This window comes from Cibotium barometz, chromosome 46 (genome assembly GCF_041138505.1).
Source record: "Cibotium barometz isolate CiBa-2024 chromosome 46, ASM4113850v1, whole genome shotgun sequence".
In the NCBI taxonomy this organism is placed as follows: Eukaryota; Viridiplantae; Streptophyta; class Polypodiopsida; order Cyatheales; family Cibotiaceae; genus Cibotium; species Cibotium barometz.
Window position 1 is genome coordinate 28,278,737 of NC_141091.1, and position 18,634 is coordinate 28,297,370.

An 18,634-nucleotide genomic window follows, 5' to 3' on the forward strand; every position below is an offset into this window, starting at 1 on the left:
CGCACATGGGCATTGACACGATCCCACAACTGGGCATGAGCCTCTTGCTCTTTCCTAGTAGAAGGTAAAAGCTCACCCTCCTCTAACTCTAGCCTTGGAACACCAACCACAATGACATCAACCAAATCATAAGACTCTAGGACAGACTCCATCATTAGCTTCCAAATGTGATAATTGGTCCCGTCCAACTCACATTTGGAATGTCGGGAGGTTGGGGATCTTCACATGCTTCGCAGCCATCTCAAGCAAATCGGCCATCTCAAGGGTTCACAAGGTTTGGGGAGGGTGGGTGGGGAAAAAAATGAAGAAGAGGCTGCAAACACTATGCAAGGTGGCTGTCCAGCAATGATGGCCGCCTTCTACCTGTTTCTGCCCGTCCCGAACAGCCCATAAACTCTCCAATCAGCACCAAAAAACAACAAACCCTCAAGCTCTCAGTCTCCAAGCTTCAAGCCACTTGGGGCTCTGATGCCATGTCGGAATGCACAACGGAAATGAGACAAACAGCTGTGAGAGAGAAAACGCAGAAGTGTAGAGAGAGAGAAGCCATGGGCGGGCACACCCACAACAGAGGCCCTCACTCCCTAGATAGTACAGCCAGGAGATGACTGCTAACATTTACATGGGAGAAGATGAACGCGAAGCTTGGTACAAATGGCAGCAAAAAGAATATGAAGCATGGCTATAGGAAGAGCTACAAAGAGCCCATGTTACTAAGATGGTGATAGACTTCATGATGGCATGGGCAAGGTGGAGTTGTCAGGGTTGAGGAGCAGCCCAAGATTGAGAGCCTTAATTTAAGTGTGGGAGAGCTTTCAAGGAGGACGCTATCACTCACAAGATCAAAACACAAACCCGAATCAAGACCAAAACCAAAACCAAGGAGCCATTATGTAGATTCCTTCGAATCTCGAGGGGAAGAGCATGGGGTCAGCTTGACAGTTCTAGAGGAGGTGGACCTTTTTGAATCTCAAGAGGAGGAGGATGGGGTCAAAACCATCAGTTTCCGAGGAGCTTTAAGAGAATCTCCAAATCTGGTGAGGAGGAGGTTGAGGCTACAAATCCAGTAGAAGTGCGAGTGGAGATTGAGCTTGAAAGCATGTTGCACATAGCCTGAGCTTTCTAGAGGACTTGCCTAGGAATCGAGGAAAGGCGCATAACGTGCCCCTGTGCTTCAGATAAGCAGGTAGGGATGTCACGTGCATGCCCAGCCACGGCAGCATCTGGATATGTACTCATCAAACTGTTACACTCACAGAATATGATCTTGGTGAATACAGGACTGAAAAATCCTGTAATCCTTTTAAAACAAGTTGCAGTTGATTGTTAGGTAAATGTTGAGGTCATGCATGGGTTGGAAGGACGTGTTTTGGGACAGCCAGACATTTGTTCCACAAGGCAGATAGATAGGCCCCAGGTTGATCGAATGTGGACATAGATGTGTTGTGTCTAGTTATGCCCAGTTGGCCAACCAGCCAACCCCAACAACCAACCAGTCTCTTGCTACTATAAAAGTGTAGGCTAGAGATCATTATGGGCATCTCTCAGGTTTTGGCAAGAATCCCTGCATAAAGCCAGCCCAATGTAGCTCTAGGCAAGAATGCAATCATCTGGAGAGCACGATTTAGCAAGAACCTTCTTGTATGCATCTTATAGATAGGCATGCAAGATTAGGATCCAAGAACCATTGTGCATATTCATCTTTTGGAATATCAGATTAGGGTTTCATCTCTTGTCTCTCTTGTCTTCTCAGCCAAGATCAAAAAATTCAAAACGGGAAAAGTTCAAGATCAATTCTGATCAATCAACCAAAGACCAGGTAATAAAACTATCTAGTTCAAGGGGTTTCTGGTTTTGTGTTCTGATGCTTTTACAACGATGAACGCAGGTTGCTTTGTCTTACGTTATTGTGGTGGAGCAGGTGAAGTTAGGGGAGCCTGGATGGAAGGAGAGGTATTATAAAGAGAAATTTGAGGCTGTGACACAGGAGCAATGTGAAGAAGTAAAAAAGGAGGTGGTGAGATTTATTCACTCTCAGATAAGTGTTCTTATGGTGGTTATTGTCAATCATATCATCACAAGGAAAAATTGGTTTATTCATGTTTTTGAGTTAAGCAGGTGAGGCTTTGTTTTTCTAATAAAAGAATAGCACAGTAGATAACTTTTTTGCTAGAGAAATTATGAATTGAGTGCTTTGCCTGCCTGATTGAAGAGACAAGTGCTGAGATTGCAATTTCCACAAAGATGAGCAGCTAATTGCAAGTTTCCCATCAGATGGCAACACCTAGAGCTTTTGTGTTTCCCATAGTTAATTGCTCTTCAGTATGCTCTCAGGTAAATCTTGTCCACGAGAAACCACCGTGGTCTGATGAAGCTGCACGGTGCCTCAACTTTACCTCGTGGAATTTTTCTACTGAAATATGAGGCTCTTAGGTCAAGGTGATGGGCTTGAGGGATGACAAGTTGGGCCACAAAATAGCTAACCAATCACATTGCAGGAGCTGGTGATGGACTGGCGCCAAGCTATAGGTGGGGCTGGATGGCATTGTGTAAGAAGACTAGAGGGGAGTAGATGGAAGTGCATAGTTGATGTTGCTGATAGTGTTGCCGCTTCTCTATGGTGCTGCCTAAAATAAAAATCAAAGAAAGTAATAAGAGCTGAAATGTCAGATCTGATCCCAAATCAAAAAACAAAAAGTGTCCAGCTCTCATATCACCCTAAAATATCCCACATAGGACGCTGCAACATGCCAACCAATGTAGTAAAGCTGAGCCGGCGGGAGAAAATCCTGTGGTGGTGGGAGATGATGGGTATAACAATGCTCAAAGAAAGGGACAGATTGCAAGACCTCAATGATTGTGAGTTTGTAGGTTTGAAACCTTATCTTTTGACTCAACACACACACACACACACACACACACACACACACACACACTAGATAAGGTTTGAACCCTTATCTTTTGACTCAACACACACACACACACACACACACACACACACACACACACACACACTAGATAAGTGACATTGTGGCACACTTATCTTTCTATAAGAGAGTGTTCACACACATTAACACACTTAACCCTTTTAGGGTCCGTTCACGCATACACACAAATGGGTGTTCACAACAAGATTGCTTCACACATGAGGCTCCGAAATACCCAACAAACCTCTTTCGGAGCGAAGGAGGTGCGACCCGAATGCAAAAGAAAGATACCACCTTCTAACCCCATCACATGCTGTGTCAGATCCGCCTCATCATGCATACCTCCCATGTCATTATAGCCCTCCAAATACATAATGCAACTCAGGTAGCAAGGCCAGTGCTTTAGTCACCCCTTTGGCTCCTAACTTGACAATGGAAACACGAAGCCTTTTATAAAACAAGGCACACATAACGAATTTTTATTACATAACTTTTTTGGGGGACGACCTGGGCAGAGGACCCTTGACACTCACACACAAAACATAAATGTTTGGGAAGTTTTAAAAACTTCCGCATGTAAAGTATAGGAGGATTTGGTTCTGTCAAAGAACTGCTTCGAGTATTTATGAGAGTACCCACCGGTCGGTGATGGGCCCCTTCCAGCCACAGAGAGGGTCCCTCCGGCCCCTCCGATTTGGCGGTTGCTTCCTCGCTGAGATTTCTCCTCCGGTTCTTAGTTTCTAGTGAGGCCAGGTGGTCCCACTGAACCCCCGACGAGGCCCTCCTAGCAGTCTCCCTCTCTGATGGGTCACTCTCAGCCGGTTCCTTCTCCTCCCTCTCCGCGTCCTCTCCCATCCTTGCCACCGACTTTTTGTGCAATGTTCCTCTTTGTCCCGTCCTCTTTCTCTGAGCCTGCACTCCCCCCTCCCTTCGCCTGTCTAGAGCACTCTTGTTGCCCTCCAGTAGCACCCGACCTGAAGCGGAGGCAACTGGTGAGTTCCGTTTGCCATTTGACCCAGAGATTCTTAGAGCCGGTAGAGATGACCATCGGCTTCCCTGGTGAGGGCTCTCCCGCTAGAGTCCCCAAGTGGGCTCCCCAAGATCTTGGGGCTGCCTGTGGATTACAATTTCTTCCGATGTCTCCCGGTGGAAGGGGCAGATCTTTTTGAGAAGACAGTAGTGCCCATTTTGATATGTGTGGTGTTCCATCACTCTAGACCTTCTACGCAAGGGAGTGGCGTGATGATCTTTTATTTTCCTTTGAGGGCAGTCCCGGAGATGCAATGGGACTCGGAGTCAGTGGCTGCTGCTATCCAAGGACAAGCAGTCAAGCTTTCACACCATCTTCATGATTTTCGCATCACCGATGTGCTCACCTATCTCTGGCCCTTGGCCATGATGGAGCTTGGAGGCTCAGGCCATAGGGACCAAGACAGGGAGGTGATGGCCTGCAGCTTGGGGTGTTTCTCTTTGTGTTCCTGCATATCTGAGTCGCAGTGCCACTCCCTCCCTCTTACAGATACCTGCATTGTGATTGATGGAGTTCGGAGTATGCCTACTCTTGCGCTCAGACAATGTGGCGACACATGGAGGACATGATCTGCGTCCACTTGGCGCGCCTTCACCCCAGGACTGATAGTGATTATTCCCCATCTAAACCCACACCCAAGACTCGTCGAGTGGAGGGCAGTTTTGATAGTTCTGCTTCCCACATAGATTGATATGCAGATAGCCTCACGGAACATTCAGGGTTTAGGGGGGCCTTAGTGCTTTCAGAGACGAGGCGTCCTCAGAGGCGAGCTTCACAGAGCTATAGTTGGGGAGGAGTTTTGGTCCCCCTCTTTTAGACACTCGGGGACGAAGGGAGGAGTTTGTATTTCTGTCAGTGAGGAGCTCTTACCGGTAATGTCTTTGCTCCGAACGCTGCAGTAGATAGAGCCATATTCTATAGCACAATTCGTCATGTCCTTCCTCAGGCTGACTTTTGGTGCATGGGGAGAGACTTCAACATGATTGAGGCAGCAGAGGCATAGTTACTGGGGAACGCCGTTCCTCCCCTAGAGAACAGGGAAACGTAGTTTCCCAGTTGTGGATGTTCGGGAACGTTCCCCCACAAGGAACGGCGAGGGGGAAACGTTTCCCCTGATAACATGCCCCAAAACCCTTAAAAAGGGCAAAATGTTAAAAAAGGCCGTTTCCCTCTATTTTTTCCACTCAACTATGCATACATAGCATAAATTTTCAAAGTTTTAGCCTATCCTGCTTAAAATTCCTCATTTAAAATGACATTTTTAAGAATTCCATTAGTTTTGTTTGCCGATGTGGCGTTCTTGTTCCCATTTCCGTTCCCATTCTGGGGTTCAAAATGTTCTTGTTCCTAGGGGCCAAAACATTCTCCCATTCTCATTTCCCAGGGGTCAAAACGTTCCCTCATTCCCGTTTCTTGGTAACTATGAACAGAGGACATACTCGGAGGAGGCATGGCCACAGCCTTAGGTGCAGAGTACTCTCTATGGGAGGAGTTGATCCTAGCACTTAGGGGACATGATCCTTGATGTAAGCCCAGCAGAGCGTATAATGACAAATTCAACCACTAGTCCGTTCACGAGTTGTTGCACAATACACCACACTGAGCGGGGAATAGGCCCCGCCTCCTTTTAGGAATTTATTTCAGGAGCAATCCATGGGCTTTTCCAAGCCAGGACCAATACAACAAATGAATGCAATATCAAACAAATATGTCGATGACGAGGCCGGTGTTGAGTCGACGTTGAGGCACAAGATTCCTGATGTTTAAGCCCACTAATAAAAAGACCCACGAGTCCTACACCAGGCTAGTACCAAGATATGAATCAAGTCTTTGTTGCTCACAAAAATCTCACAAGGAACTCCAAGACGAGATGTTGAGAGAGATGCACGGTTGTCCAAGGTTCTTTTACCAAAAGAGAGGAGGTAAATCCAAGTCCAAGTTCCATGTTCATGTCCAGCTATATGTCCAAGTTCCATGTTTATGTCCAAGCTTCATGCCCAACCAATATGTCCAAGTTCCATGTTTATGTCCAAGCTTCATGTTCTATGTCCAAGCTCTATGTCCAAGTTCATATCCAAGTTCAAATCCAAGTTCAAGTAGTCCAAGTTCCCATGAGTAATCTCCACAACTCCTACAACCTTGTCAATGAAAAAAACCATGGAAAAGCTCTTTTTTGCAAGAAAACTGATATAAAACCTGTTTTAATGGTTTTTGGGCGATAAAAACCTCCAAAAAGCAGTTTGTAGGGTTTTTGGAGCAGTTTTAGGGTTTCTGAAATTTCTCTGTATATGTCCGTACAGCTTCGTATATGCGTCCGTATCGCCCATGCATATATGCCCATACAAGTCTAGGGCTAACTGTACATCTGAAAATCAAGTTGGAGAAGGTGTTGATGGAAGCTCTCCATGATCATAATGATGCCCACACATACACTCCACGATCTCCTTCATGATGCCACAAGAGAGGTTCAAGCCTTTTTATACTTGAAGAGGGCTCTGTTTTTAGCCAAAAGCTTAACCAAGCTTTTGCTTTTGCCTTTTTCCCTTTGCTTTCCACTTTATAATAAAATATGACTCACTTTTGTCAAAGTTCTTAAACTTTGCTTTTCCAACTACAGGGCCTTGGCCTTGGAGCTTCTTTTTGTTAAAGCGCCTTTTAGCTTTTTGGTCCGGCTTAGTCTCCTCTTTCCAATGGTGCCCTTGGCTCGCGGTCAACCTTGTTTGACTTTTTGCTTTTTCCTGCTTTTTGACCAAGAATGGTGCTTTTTCTTAATCAAACCTTATGGACCTTGTCCCCATGTCTTTCTGGTGTCCAGCTTCCACTGGATAGATAGCCCTGGCAAGCCCTGGAGTCCTCGAGACAGCTAACACTCTAGGGAGATAGAGAGTGCTGTTATGCATAGGTAGGCACTTGGTTTGGCATGCACGTCATGCAGATGGAGGCACTCCCCGTGTTCCAATACAGCATAGATGTAACTATTTGGTCCTCCTAGCTCTTTTCACATGATGAAACCCCCATAGCCTATGCCAGTATGTGACTGTCTGGAATATAGCCTTTGTCACTATCGGTGTACCCCATCTCTGCCCGCACAATCTCATGTGGCACTGATGGCTTACTCCTAATCGTGTGCGAGATCATCGCCACTAGGGGCCTCTCTATCGGCTTCTACCATCATATACCTCTTATGTATCTGTCTCGGCCGGCTCTCTCCTTTGTCTCCTTCTGTTGTATAAGCTGGGACCCCAGATGGGGGCACCATACAGTAGTGCAGGTGTAACTAGTGTATCAAATAGCCAAAGCTTCGTCCTCGGCTCTTGAAACTGTATCTGTGAGCATTGCCTCTCTAGCGAGCCAAGGGCTGCATATCCCCTCATCAATCTAGCTTTGGCTGCCTTCGGCATCGAAATGTGATCTCAAGGTATACATATGAGGTAACATACTCCATAGGCTCTCCACTGTATGTAAACTGTACTGCAGATCTACCTATCTGCTGTGGGGAGGTGTTAAAGATCGTGACCTTGGTCTTTCCAAGGTTCACAGCAGTGAGGTCCCGATCCTCGCAAAAGTCCCGTAATGCATCCAAATGCCTCTGCAGTCCCTCTGGTGAATCAGAAATAAGAACAATATCATCTGCATACAAGAGGATGGGTATCAGGACTTCTACTAAATGTCCTCTTGGTCCTCCTTGTCTGTCTATGTAATCCGAGATCTCGTCAATGTATAGATCAAATAGACTAGGTGACAAGGGACAGCCTTGCTTCACCTTGATAGTGTTGTGTATGATCTCTGAGTCACCTCTTGGAGCCCATGCTCTGCCTGGGCTGACTCATAGAGTGTAATGATCCCCCCCTCCTCAATGATCCCCCATAGTGTAAAGATATGATCTAGTGTGGAGTGCCCTCTCCTAAAGCTTGCATGCCCTGAGAGAGAGAGAGAGAGAGAGAGAGAGAGAGAGAGAGAGAGAGAGAGAGAGAGAGAGAAATGAAATGAAATGAAATGTTATATTAACGTCTTCAAAAGGCCATAATGACCTATGAGACCAAAAGTTACATCATGGTGGATCTGATACAATGTCTGGATAAAAAAACCCAGAAAATGAAAAATAAAGATGATACTACTGGCACCTAGAAAATGAAACTGGAACTGGAATATAGCGAGGGGGGGGGGGGGGGTACGCTATGGAGGTGAGTGGAATATAGTGAGGGGATACAATATCATGTGGGACGGAGGGGTACACTATGGAGGTGCCTCCATCTCATAATATGTGCCGCATCGGACACTGGCGGATCTCCTCAATATCCTCTGTGGTCAGCACCCTGACTAGGTGTCCCACATGCCTCGCAAGAATAATCCGAATCTGCCGCTGCAACCTCGGGATACCCCCCTCCGTAGTCGTGGGCGTCTGGACCACCCAAGCTCAATCGCACGATCAATCAGTGTACCCCTGGTGTGGGCGGTATCCATGTCCTGCTGCTGCTGTGGTCCATCTGGCGCAGTGATGGCTGGACTAAAGAAATCTGTAATGTGCCTCTGAGTCTGGCTCTCTGTGCGCCTAAGCAGGCTATCTCTATGTCTCCGCAGCTCAAGCAAGAACAATCCCAAACACCTCTGGTCCTGGTACCCCATGACTCTGGAAAGTGGTCCAAAACCCTCTCTGAATAAACAGTGGAAACGACCACGTATCTCATAGTACTTCAAAAGGCCAAAGTGACCTATGAGACCAAAGTTACAACCATGTGACATCTAATACACTGTCTGGAAAAGAAAAGAAAGAACTGAAGGTAAGTATCTAGCCCTACAATACATCAGTAGGGAGCATCTGGAAGCAACAACTAGAGAGAGAAGTTGTAACAATGCTCAAAGAGAGGGACAAATTGCACGACTCCATGATTGTGAGTTTTTTAAAGATGGTCACCAAATACAATGCCTTTTTGTAAGTTTGAAATTTTATCTTTTGACTCAACACAATCACACACACATACTAGACAATTGACATGTGGCACACTTATCTCTCTATAAGAGAGTGTTCACACACATTAACATACTTAACCCTTTTAGGGGCCATTCACACACAAACACATACATGGATACACAAACAGGTGTTCACACACAGGATGGTTACACACATGAGGCTCCGAAACACCCAACAATTGTACTGTTTTCTTTTTCTTTATAGAACCCTTTAGATATTTGACAAAGGGCATATAAATATAAAGCACATGCAGAGTTCATTCTACTTCAGGTATTTATGGGTTTGGAGATAGGCTTATCAAAGAAGTTTGTAGAGGACCTCCTACCAAATGTATCACAAGCATGGATCACTCCACTAACAAGGTTTCACTGCTGCTATTTGTAATCATCTCACAGGTATCATCTCGGTTTGCAGGTGCTTAGCTATACAGAGGGTCTTTGCTGGGTTATGCGCTACTATTATCAAGGTGTATGCTCATGGCAATGGTAATTCACTGCATGGTGTACTTTCTGGCCTAGGTTTTACTCACCCCATGTTTGCCTGTTCATAAACTAATAAAATCTTTTGCTAGTGGCGTTTGTTAGCTGTTCAAGGCTGTATAGTATGATGAGCATTATCTAGCATGCAAATGCATGCTTTGAAACGTAATTGTAGTCATGCATTTAGAGGCTAATAGAATGTTGTATGATGTGCTTTAATGAGCAGCATATTTCTGATCAGTTGGACTCTATATAGTGTTTACTCTCTTTCATTACATCGACTAAAAATGCATACAATTATCTTGCAGGTTCTATCCTTATCATTATGCCCCATTTGCATCTGATCTCACAGATCTCGATCAATTGGAAATAACCTTCTTTCTCGGGAAACCATTTAAGCCATTTGATCAACTTATGGGTGTCCTACCTGCTGCAAGGTCTGGAAGATGTTCTCTTTGCCAAGAAGATAATGCAATCAGTTTTCAGTTGTAAATACGTTCTGCATAAGCTTCTTACGCTACTGGCTTGTCTGTCCTTCAATGATTTCAGCTCAAGTGCTCTTCCTAAGCAATACAGGGCTTTGATGACTGATCCAAACTCTCCAATTATTGATTTTTATCCACAAGGTGAGTACCATCTTTCAGCCTTATTTCATTGGATCCTGCATGTTGTCCCTTCACTTAAACGTGCGAGTGAATCTTGCCTCATGCAGATTTTGAGATTGACATGAATGGGAAGCGCCATGCTTGGCAGGTGAATACTTAAGTTTGATGCTTGAGTTTCGGTCATGACAAATAAAAATGAAGATAACATCAGTTGGCATGGTCTGCACGACCACCTAAATAGAAATTTGGCTGAAAATCCTTCCCTTGCTTGAAAAACACTGGAAAAGATAAGTTTAGGATACTCTGAACTGGAAAAGATAATTTTAGGAGACTCTGAAAAGATAATTTTACTGAAAATCTGTCCCTTGCTTGATAAGCTCTGTTTCCCTTTGCTTGCTTCAAAACACTAAAAAAAAAATTTAAGAAGACTCTGAACTGCGTGGAGAATCATTTTCTGGACAACTACAAACATCAGACGAAGCATAGTAGCGTGCTTCACCCCCCCTCTCGCTCTGGTTCTCTGCTGCCGGCGCCCTCCCCCCTCTGATCCTTTCTGTCGCCTGCGCCCCCCCCCCCCCCCCCCCGCCTGCTCCTCCCCTTCTCTCTTTGTTTCTTCTCTCCCCCCTTTGCCGCCTTCGCCTCCCCCCCTCTGGTTCGCCTGTGCCCGCCCCTTCCCCTCTTCTCCCCCTTGCCTCTTCGTTTCTTCTCTCTCCTCTTCGCTGCCTTCACACCCCCCTGTTTTGCTCGTGCTCTTATTCCTTTCGCCTGGTCCTCCCCCTCTCTATTCGCTTCGTCTCTGGCGGACGGTCGGCCCACGCGCAAGCCACCAGCCACTAGCCGAGCACCAGAGCTGAGCGTCACTGCCGTGCGTGCCAGGCTGGCAACGTGCAGGAGGATTCGGTTTTGTCAGAGAACCGTGACCAGCATTTATCACAGCACCCTCCCACTGACGGTGGGGCCCCTCCAGTCACGGAGAGGGCCCCTCTGGCCCCCCCATTTGGGGGTTGATTCATTGTCGCGACTCCTCTTCTGGCCCTTAGTGCCTAGTGGAGCCGGTAGATCCCACTCTCTCTCTCACGAGCCTCTCCCAACAGCCTTCCTCTTCGATCGATGCCTCTCAGCGGTGTCCCTCTCCAGCCTCCCTGACACCCCCCCCCATCCCCCACACACCCCCCCCCCCCCCCCCCCGCCTCCACCCTTGTCACTGACGCTACCCGCAATTGCTCCTTCTGCCCCTTCCTCTTCATCCGAGCCTAGCCTCCCGAGTCTCCAAGCCCCCCCCCCCTCCCCAATTTTTTCTTTTTTTTAAGGGTAGCCTGTGGATTATAGTTTCTTTCGGTGTCTTCCGACGGAAGGGATAGACGTGTTTGAGGAGACTGTAGCTCCTATTTGGATCTGTGTGGTCTTCCACCACTCCAGACCCTCTACGCTAGAGAATGGCGTGATGATCTTCTGTTTTCCCTTGAGTGCAGTCCCAGGGACACACTGGGACCTAGGGTCGGTGGCCATTCATTGTATGGACTCCTTGTGCCTCCCATTGTCTAGACCTACTCATGGAGGATGTGGGGAAGCTAGAGTGGGTGAAGAGGGTGGTTGCACTTCCTATCCATTGTGAATTTCTTCACAAAGAAGGTAAAGGTGCTCGCTATGTTTCGCGAGAAAAGCGACGATCGGCCCTCGGAGTGCTGGTATGGAAGAGAGAGAGAGAGAGAGAGAGAGGGTAGCAAATAACAAAATTTTACTTTCCGAATAGGCATGAGCTAATGGCTTTCCTAAAAGTCATAGCCTTCTTCAATGATATTGTGATGTCTGCAACGCCTGTGGATGGGATCCACAAGCAATGCATGATATGCCTGAAGGTCAGGCCAAAACCGCCTCCTGAGAGAGAGAGAGAGAGAGAGAGAGAGAGAGAGAGAGAGAGAGAGAGAGAGAGAGAGAGAGATATTAAGCGTCTATTAGAGTCCCAATGGGCCTATGAGACTAAAGTGATACAATAAAGTCCATGGCATATCTCATCATGGAATGGAAAATAAAATAGAAAGAAAACATAAACATACCTATCTCACTGAGGTGATACAAAACTGTCCATGGAAATTCATCATGGAGTACTAAGAACATAGAAACATGAGAGGAGCATCAGCTCCCAGAAGATGATATACCACTCTCCAAAATATCAAGCATGGGCCTAATGAGTATGGCTGAGAGGTCTCCCTCAGCTATGTCACGTGGAAAGGTAGCTCGATGGCAATGGAGAATGTCTTGGATCTGGAGCTGATGAGGTGATCATGGCCGGGGGGCCGGGGGCGTTGGGTACGCTAGAGTGTGGAGGCTCGGTTTGAGGTAACTCTTCTTGGGTGAGGTAGGTCCGGAGCAGCTTGTGGAGGGTCCACAAGATCCACTATATTGGTGTCCTCCACTTCCTAGGTCCGGAAGAAACTGGTGATGGCTGGCTGGCGAGGGAGGGGGCGGGGTGGCTAGGGCCGAAGCTCTCTAAAGGTGTTCCTGTGTGTGCAGAGATCAAGAAGGAAGAGGCCTAGGAAAGGCTGGTCTTGGAAGTCAATGATCCTGGAGAGTGGACCAAATCCGTCACAAAATAGACAGCGAAATCGGGTTGAGAGAGAGAGAGAGAGAGAGAGAGAGAGAGAGAGAACTTGATGTAGATTATATGATAATCGATGAGTGCCAAGTACAAAAGATAAGGAATACCCAATAAGTGGATAAGAGGTGGATAAGAGGGTGTTCACATGCACGGGAAAAAAAATCTCCTAAAGAGGTGAAAAGTGTCCCTGGTGGTCCTAAGTGTGTTCACACACATCACTACGATATATATGGCTACAAATCCCCCTAGAGTGATGTTGTGAACATTTACGGGGATATGGTTGATTAATCCCAGAAGGCAACAAGTCGAAAACTTTGCGAAAAGCTTTGAACTTTTCACAAGGGAGAGCCTCCGTGATCTTGCAGAGAGTCTCTCCTTGACCTAATGACATGCCACCTTAATGTGCTTAGTGCAAGTATGAAACACTTGGGGTTTCTCGCAATTGCTAATGCGCTCGGAATGTTGTAAGGATACAATCAAATCAACCAAAAGGCGAATGAGCCAAACAGACTCAACCGTTGGTGTAAAAGCCATCGATACTGAGCTTTACATCTCGAAGTGGCCATTGTGGGTTGCTTCTTGCGGAGCCATGATATGTATGAATCACGAAGACGGAAGTAAAAACCACTAGTAGACACTCTGGTTTTGTAACATCCAGTCCACTTGGAATCACTGAAGGCATCCAAGTGTGATGCACGTTTTCAGGATAGAACAATCCAAAGAACTAAGTGCCCTGCAAATAGCGAAAAGCGGCTTGACAGCTTGCCAATGCCTGGTATTTGGGCTTTGCGAAAATCTGCTCAACTGTGAGATCCCAAAGTGAATGTTTACCTGGTATCGCATATGTAAATCAGACATCCAACAGCTTGCTGATACAACATGTCATCAGAAGGGTCACTTGGATTATCGAGAAGAGTGAGCGTTACACTTTTCTTCATTGGTGTTGAAATGGGCTTGGAGTCTTGAAGTTGAAACCCCTTAGCAACTTTTGAATATACTTCGACTACAACATGACAATACCATCATCATGTTGAAGAATATAAATGCCCAAATAGTAATGCAATGGGCCCAAATCTGTCATCTCAAATGACGCATGTAATTCAGCCTTGAAGGATAAAATCTTTTCATCATCAAGGCATGTGAGTAGGATGACCAAACTTTTCTCTCTTGACCTTTCTGAACGAATCCATGAGGTTGAGATACGTCATGTAATCACCGTTCAAGAAGGCAGTGTTGATGTGCAACTGATGTACATGCCAACCATGTTGTGCTGCCAATCCGATAATACACCAGCATGTGCATTGGCATCTTTGCCCCCCCATCTAGTTTGCTCCGTAGTAGGAGGGGGTGGGGGACTTGCCGTCAAAGTAAACGTAGAGTGACTCTTCGAAACACTTGTAGCACCGTGCTGGTGTGCCTGGTATGCGGGGCGTGCCTCAAGCCCAATGACCACATTCCAAAAGCCTTTGTCAACAACGTACATGACCCGCATCCCGCTCGCAGCTCAACCTGCAACCGGCAGCACTAGTGTGCAGGGAACTGCCGCCGCCCCAAAGCCGTTCAGCTCGGACCTCTTGGGGTTTTGTTGAGGATAAGTTGGATGGTACCAACTATCCACCACGGTCATACATGATATGAGGCAACTCCCACAGGCCCACGTCTAACTTGAGAGCTTATCTGCTAAAGAAAGAAGGCCTTTGACACGCCAACCTATGTACTCACCATGTGCTTGGCATGACCATTTCTGCTATTTTGGTCCAAGCCAGACCTTAAATGGTGCATTTGCACAACTGTGTCATGTAATAATCCAAGCCCTCACTTATATAGTGATAACTATGCCATAAATAGCTCACCTGCTATAACCAGCCATTATGTCAATCCAGGAACCCTAGCCAAGTATCAGCGCGCTAACCTCTAACACCGTTGGATCAAGTCCCTAATCTGTAGATTAGTGTCTACGTACACAACAGTTTGTATGAAACCGAGTCAAATCTAGGTGGACATGTTAATCTCTTGCTGCTGCGAGAGATCAAGAAGGGGGACTTGAGGTTGTACTCAAAGGGAGGAAGGCGGTCCATCTGTAGGCCATGTGACACGATCAATTGGTGGTGCATGCATACGAACAACTCCTATCACCTCGTGTCTAGAGGACTCCACAGCCAGCTGTGGGAGGCAATCTCTGTGCAGTGTGGCATTGACGGCTTACTTCTGATCATGCGTGAGAGCATCATAACCCGCAATCTCTTCCCCAATCATCCTCACCCAAATTTGGTCACTCCATACATGACTGCCAGGTGACCCAACGTGTCAAGTATTTAGCATTTGGTACTAGGTTCTTGGAAATGGCTCGGGAAAGAGGCCTAACACAAATACATTATCATACTCTTTTCATACTATGGTTCAAGGTGAACTATTCTATTAAGGTCTACATTCCTGCTCATAAAATTAAAACATTGTGTAACTAAATCAAAGGTTAGGTGTAGTGCTCTTGTATCACTATGGGGTACCCTGTTGCCAAGGTAGGTCTGGTGCAAGATCTTGCATGTGCTCACTCTTGCTGTCATGATGACTACTGTTTGAACTGGGGCATGCTTGCATGAGTGATGCCAGTGAGTCTAGCCAGTCACTACAAGGATGATGGCACGATCATGATACTTCATCATCTATCACACTAGCTCTCAGTATCATACTTTTGCATGCATAATTGCTCTCTTGACCACCACCTAGCTAACGAAGAATCCCATGATCTAAGGTGGACTAGTCTAAAAGTGAGTGTCTTGATATTTACCTTATTACCTGAGGTTATGTTATTAAATTATCATATTTACCTTGGTCCCACTTTGATGCTTGCAATATACATAACTAGGTGTAATGGTCGTCCATCACCATGGGACCGTTGGGCTGCTGAGCAGGTCTGGTGCAGGATCTTGCAAAAGCACTTATTGGGGACCACTAAATTATACATATAATATATTCAAGGTGTAATGGTCGTCCATCACCATGCGACCGTCTGGCTCTGCCAAGCATGTCTGGTGCAGATCTTGCAAGCACTTACTGGGGACCGTCACCAGGACTACTTGGCATGGGTGCAGTGAGACCACCTCCAGTAGAGGTCATTCATGCCTTTTGGACTGATCTCATCCATACCCTCTGGAGCCAGTGGGAGCACATGCAGGGCACAGTTCCCAGCCGTGCAGGAGAGATGTTTGTCTTTTTCTTCACATTAGGGCCCTGTCCAGAGGCGAGGATAGTGTGTTTCGACAAGTCAGCCCCTCTTCTTAGGTATTTCCCCGAATCCCCTGTAAAAGGGTTGTAATCTGTGGTGTCCTAATGTTTCTTTCATTTTACTTATAGGATTGACTATTTCAAGGGTGTACATGTTGATGTCTGTTCTTGTGTTGTAGGGAGTTGTAAAACTTCCTTTTATTGATGAGGACTCCCTTCTTGCAGAAACCAAGAAGCTAGAAGGAACTTTAACGGTTAGTTGTTATTGCTTATTTTGTGCTCAGTTTTTTCGTTGTTTATTTTGTTGAATAAAGCCATTTTGTCTTTGCAGGATACCGAATCTTACAGAAATAGTGAAAGAGCAGAGATGCTTTTTGTAACCCACAACCATCCTCTTGCAGAGCTCATCCTTGCATTCCACAAGAAGTATGCACAGCTTGAGGGCCAGCAACGATTACTAGCAATAGAAATTATAGATCCTATAGCTAGGTGTGCCTTCACATCATCTTTCTTTCCATGCTGAGTAGTAATCCATTCTCAGTTCTTGGCTACTCTTCTCTTGTACAAAATCATAGGTAAATCTGAGCGTGCTGTCGTGTGTGGGTTTGTTGGATAGTGGAGGGATGAATGGCTACCTAGCATTTAGTGATATTGATACGTGGGTGCCGACAGTTTCTTCTCCGATGTCAGGAATGCCCAACATCTCAAATAATCAAGTGTTGTAAGTTTGATTACTTTGTGATGCATTTTTGGATGTTTGCATAAAGAATTTAAAAGAAAAAACTCTTTTTCCAGTTTTGAATGTTTTCTGTCATGGCTGCAGGTCAGTGTCATACAGATTGCCGGCTTCACATATGCACATTCTGAAGCTTCCCGATGGAGTGAGCATTCCAGAAAAGGTAATGCAGAAAGCTGTAGTGACTTTTCACCTCTTCTTCAAAATACTTCTTTTTAATTATCGATAGTTACCCAACATACAAACTTTTTGGTGGTGTTCAGATAGTCAAACAACAGGATTTGAAGCAGCAACCTCTATGGCATGAAGAGGGGGGTAGAAAGTCACCTGTACAGGAAAGGTTGTACTCCACCGTTCTTAGTCTTTCTTGTAAAGGAAGGAGCTTTACTGTGTCTTTTTTTTTTTTTGGCTTATGCAGGCCACCAGTTCCAAATTCCATTTCTGGTATGCAACTTAGTGGTGCTGCACACTGTCTCTTGGCGAACGGTTTGCAGCAAAGACCTAACAACTCAGGAAATGTGGTCCAAATTCTTCAGAGACCAGGCCCGCAAGGTGTCACTTCTTCTGCAGGGGGGATACTTGGATTGCCCTCATATTATCAGCCTTCCAGCCCTGGTCGTACAGCTTTTCTAGCAAAAGCACAGCCTGCTGGTCCGCCAGGATATGAGCATGGTTTTGCTCCGGCAAGTCCGGGGGTTTCTTATGGCATGAATAAGGAAGGAAGCCAGCCTTATGCTCCTAATCATGGTGGGCATGTGCAGGCCCTGGCTAGTTATCAAGCTGTTGCCTCAGCAGCACAAGTTTCTCGTCCAGGGTTCTTGCAAAATGGCTTTTCTTCTCCACATCAATCAGCAATGCAATATAGGTCTGGGCCTGTAGTCCCTTATGCAGGGTTTATGGGACGAGGAGGTGGTCATGTTCAGCAGGGACCTGTGCCACAGTCCACTAGACAGCAAGGATTAACAAACTCACATATGTCTCCTTCCTCTCGCCCATACACATGGAGTGGGAGGGGAGATGGTAACTTTCAGGTTGGCGTTCCCCTCCAGCAGTGGCCAGGCAATGAGTTTCCCTCACCTGAGAATAATCGGTCAAGTAGGGGGAGGGGATATGGTGTGAGGCGGTGACTTCTATAACTAAGGTCCCATGTGTTAAAAGTAGTTGTGCAGGTTCAGAACAGATGGCAGACATAATTAATTGGTGCTGCTGTTGAACTGATGCTATTGCGGTGCATCATACCTTCCAAGAGTTAGCTTGTTGACATAGCTTTTGGAAGAAATAAAAGACTCTTGAAGAGGTTTTGGAAGAAATAAGTTGGGACAAATAAGATCCTTACGTTGTTGGACCCGACGTTGGTCATACCAGTAGTGCTTTTAACAATCTTGAATGGCCTTGTATCCACCTCACAACCTTGTGCTGTGATAGATCTAGATCTCTTTCCCTATGGGGCTATACCCAAATTAAAGATGCTGTTACGGCAGCAGTCATCATATTAACCTTTTTAAGCATAATGTCAATAGCAACTGATTCAAAGGTTCTGATATGGGAGTGAATCCTTTTCTCATGTTTATTATTCATAATTCCGTAAGTGTGTGGCACAGCCATGAAGGCTATTGCGCAAAAGTGAGTTCCTATACCCGGAAACCTACAAGTTTATTGGGTTTGTCAGGGGTCACTTCTATGCTTGGCTTGGCTTGGCTTGGCTGTGTGAGGGCAGGATCCCTTCTGTGACTTGCCATTTTGATGGGCTTTTGCTGTCAGCATGAATGTGCCACCTTTGGACACCTTTATTTTTGAACAACACCATTTTACCCAGGAGGCATGTGCCATTCTATGGATCCAAAGTTGCCTGCTTCTCTGTGAGACCAGCCCATGGATCACTTTTTGTGTGTGTGTGTGTGTGTGTGTGTGTGTGTGTGGAAGATAAAAGCTCTAAAATTATGTTAAGATCGATCTGGGTGCTGAGCTGGGTGCACACTCTATGTCTACTGTTGGGCAGACACATGTTTCCGTGCCTTTTAGGAGGCCAGCAAAGAAGTTTGAACTTGTCCTTGAACTTGT

The 18,634-nt window shown here is 46.0% G+C and overlaps 1 protein-coding gene across 7 annotated transcripts in view; it reads left to right on the top strand.

The window, feature by feature from the left end:
- LOC147612094 (5'-3' exoribonuclease 4-like) overlaps positions 1-18,121 on the top strand; it is a 77,401-nt gene extending 59,280 nt beyond the window's left edge. For 4 of the 7 annotated variants that reach the window (XM_086783977.1, XM_086783974.1, XM_086783979.1 and 1 more), the window contains 12 exons: positions 1,754-1,819; positions 1,922-2,035; positions 9,341-9,414; positions 9,717-9,845; positions 9,958-10,034; positions 10,121-10,161; positions 16,017-16,091; positions 16,169-16,326; positions 16,454-16,558; positions 16,661-16,736; positions 16,837-16,913; positions 16,992-18,121. In XM_086783977.1, the coding sequence (XP_086640103.1) occupies positions 1,754-1,819; positions 1,922-2,035; positions 9,341-9,414; positions 9,717-9,845; positions 9,958-10,034; positions 10,121-10,161; positions 16,017-16,091; positions 16,169-16,326; positions 16,454-16,558; positions 16,661-16,736; positions 16,837-16,913; positions 16,992-17,700 (1,701 nt within the window). In that variant the 3' untranslated portion in view covers positions 17,701-18,121. The remainder of the gene's footprint in view (positions 1-1,753; positions 1,820-1,921; positions 2,036-9,340; positions 9,415-9,716; positions 9,846-9,957; positions 10,035-10,120; positions 10,162-16,016; positions 16,092-16,168; positions 16,327-16,453; positions 16,559-16,660; positions 16,737-16,836; positions 16,914-16,991) is intronic. The other 3 variants (XM_086783978.1, XM_086783975.1, XM_086783976.1) reach the window with 2 other exon arrangements.
- Positions 18,122-18,634: the final 513 nt, after the last annotated feature.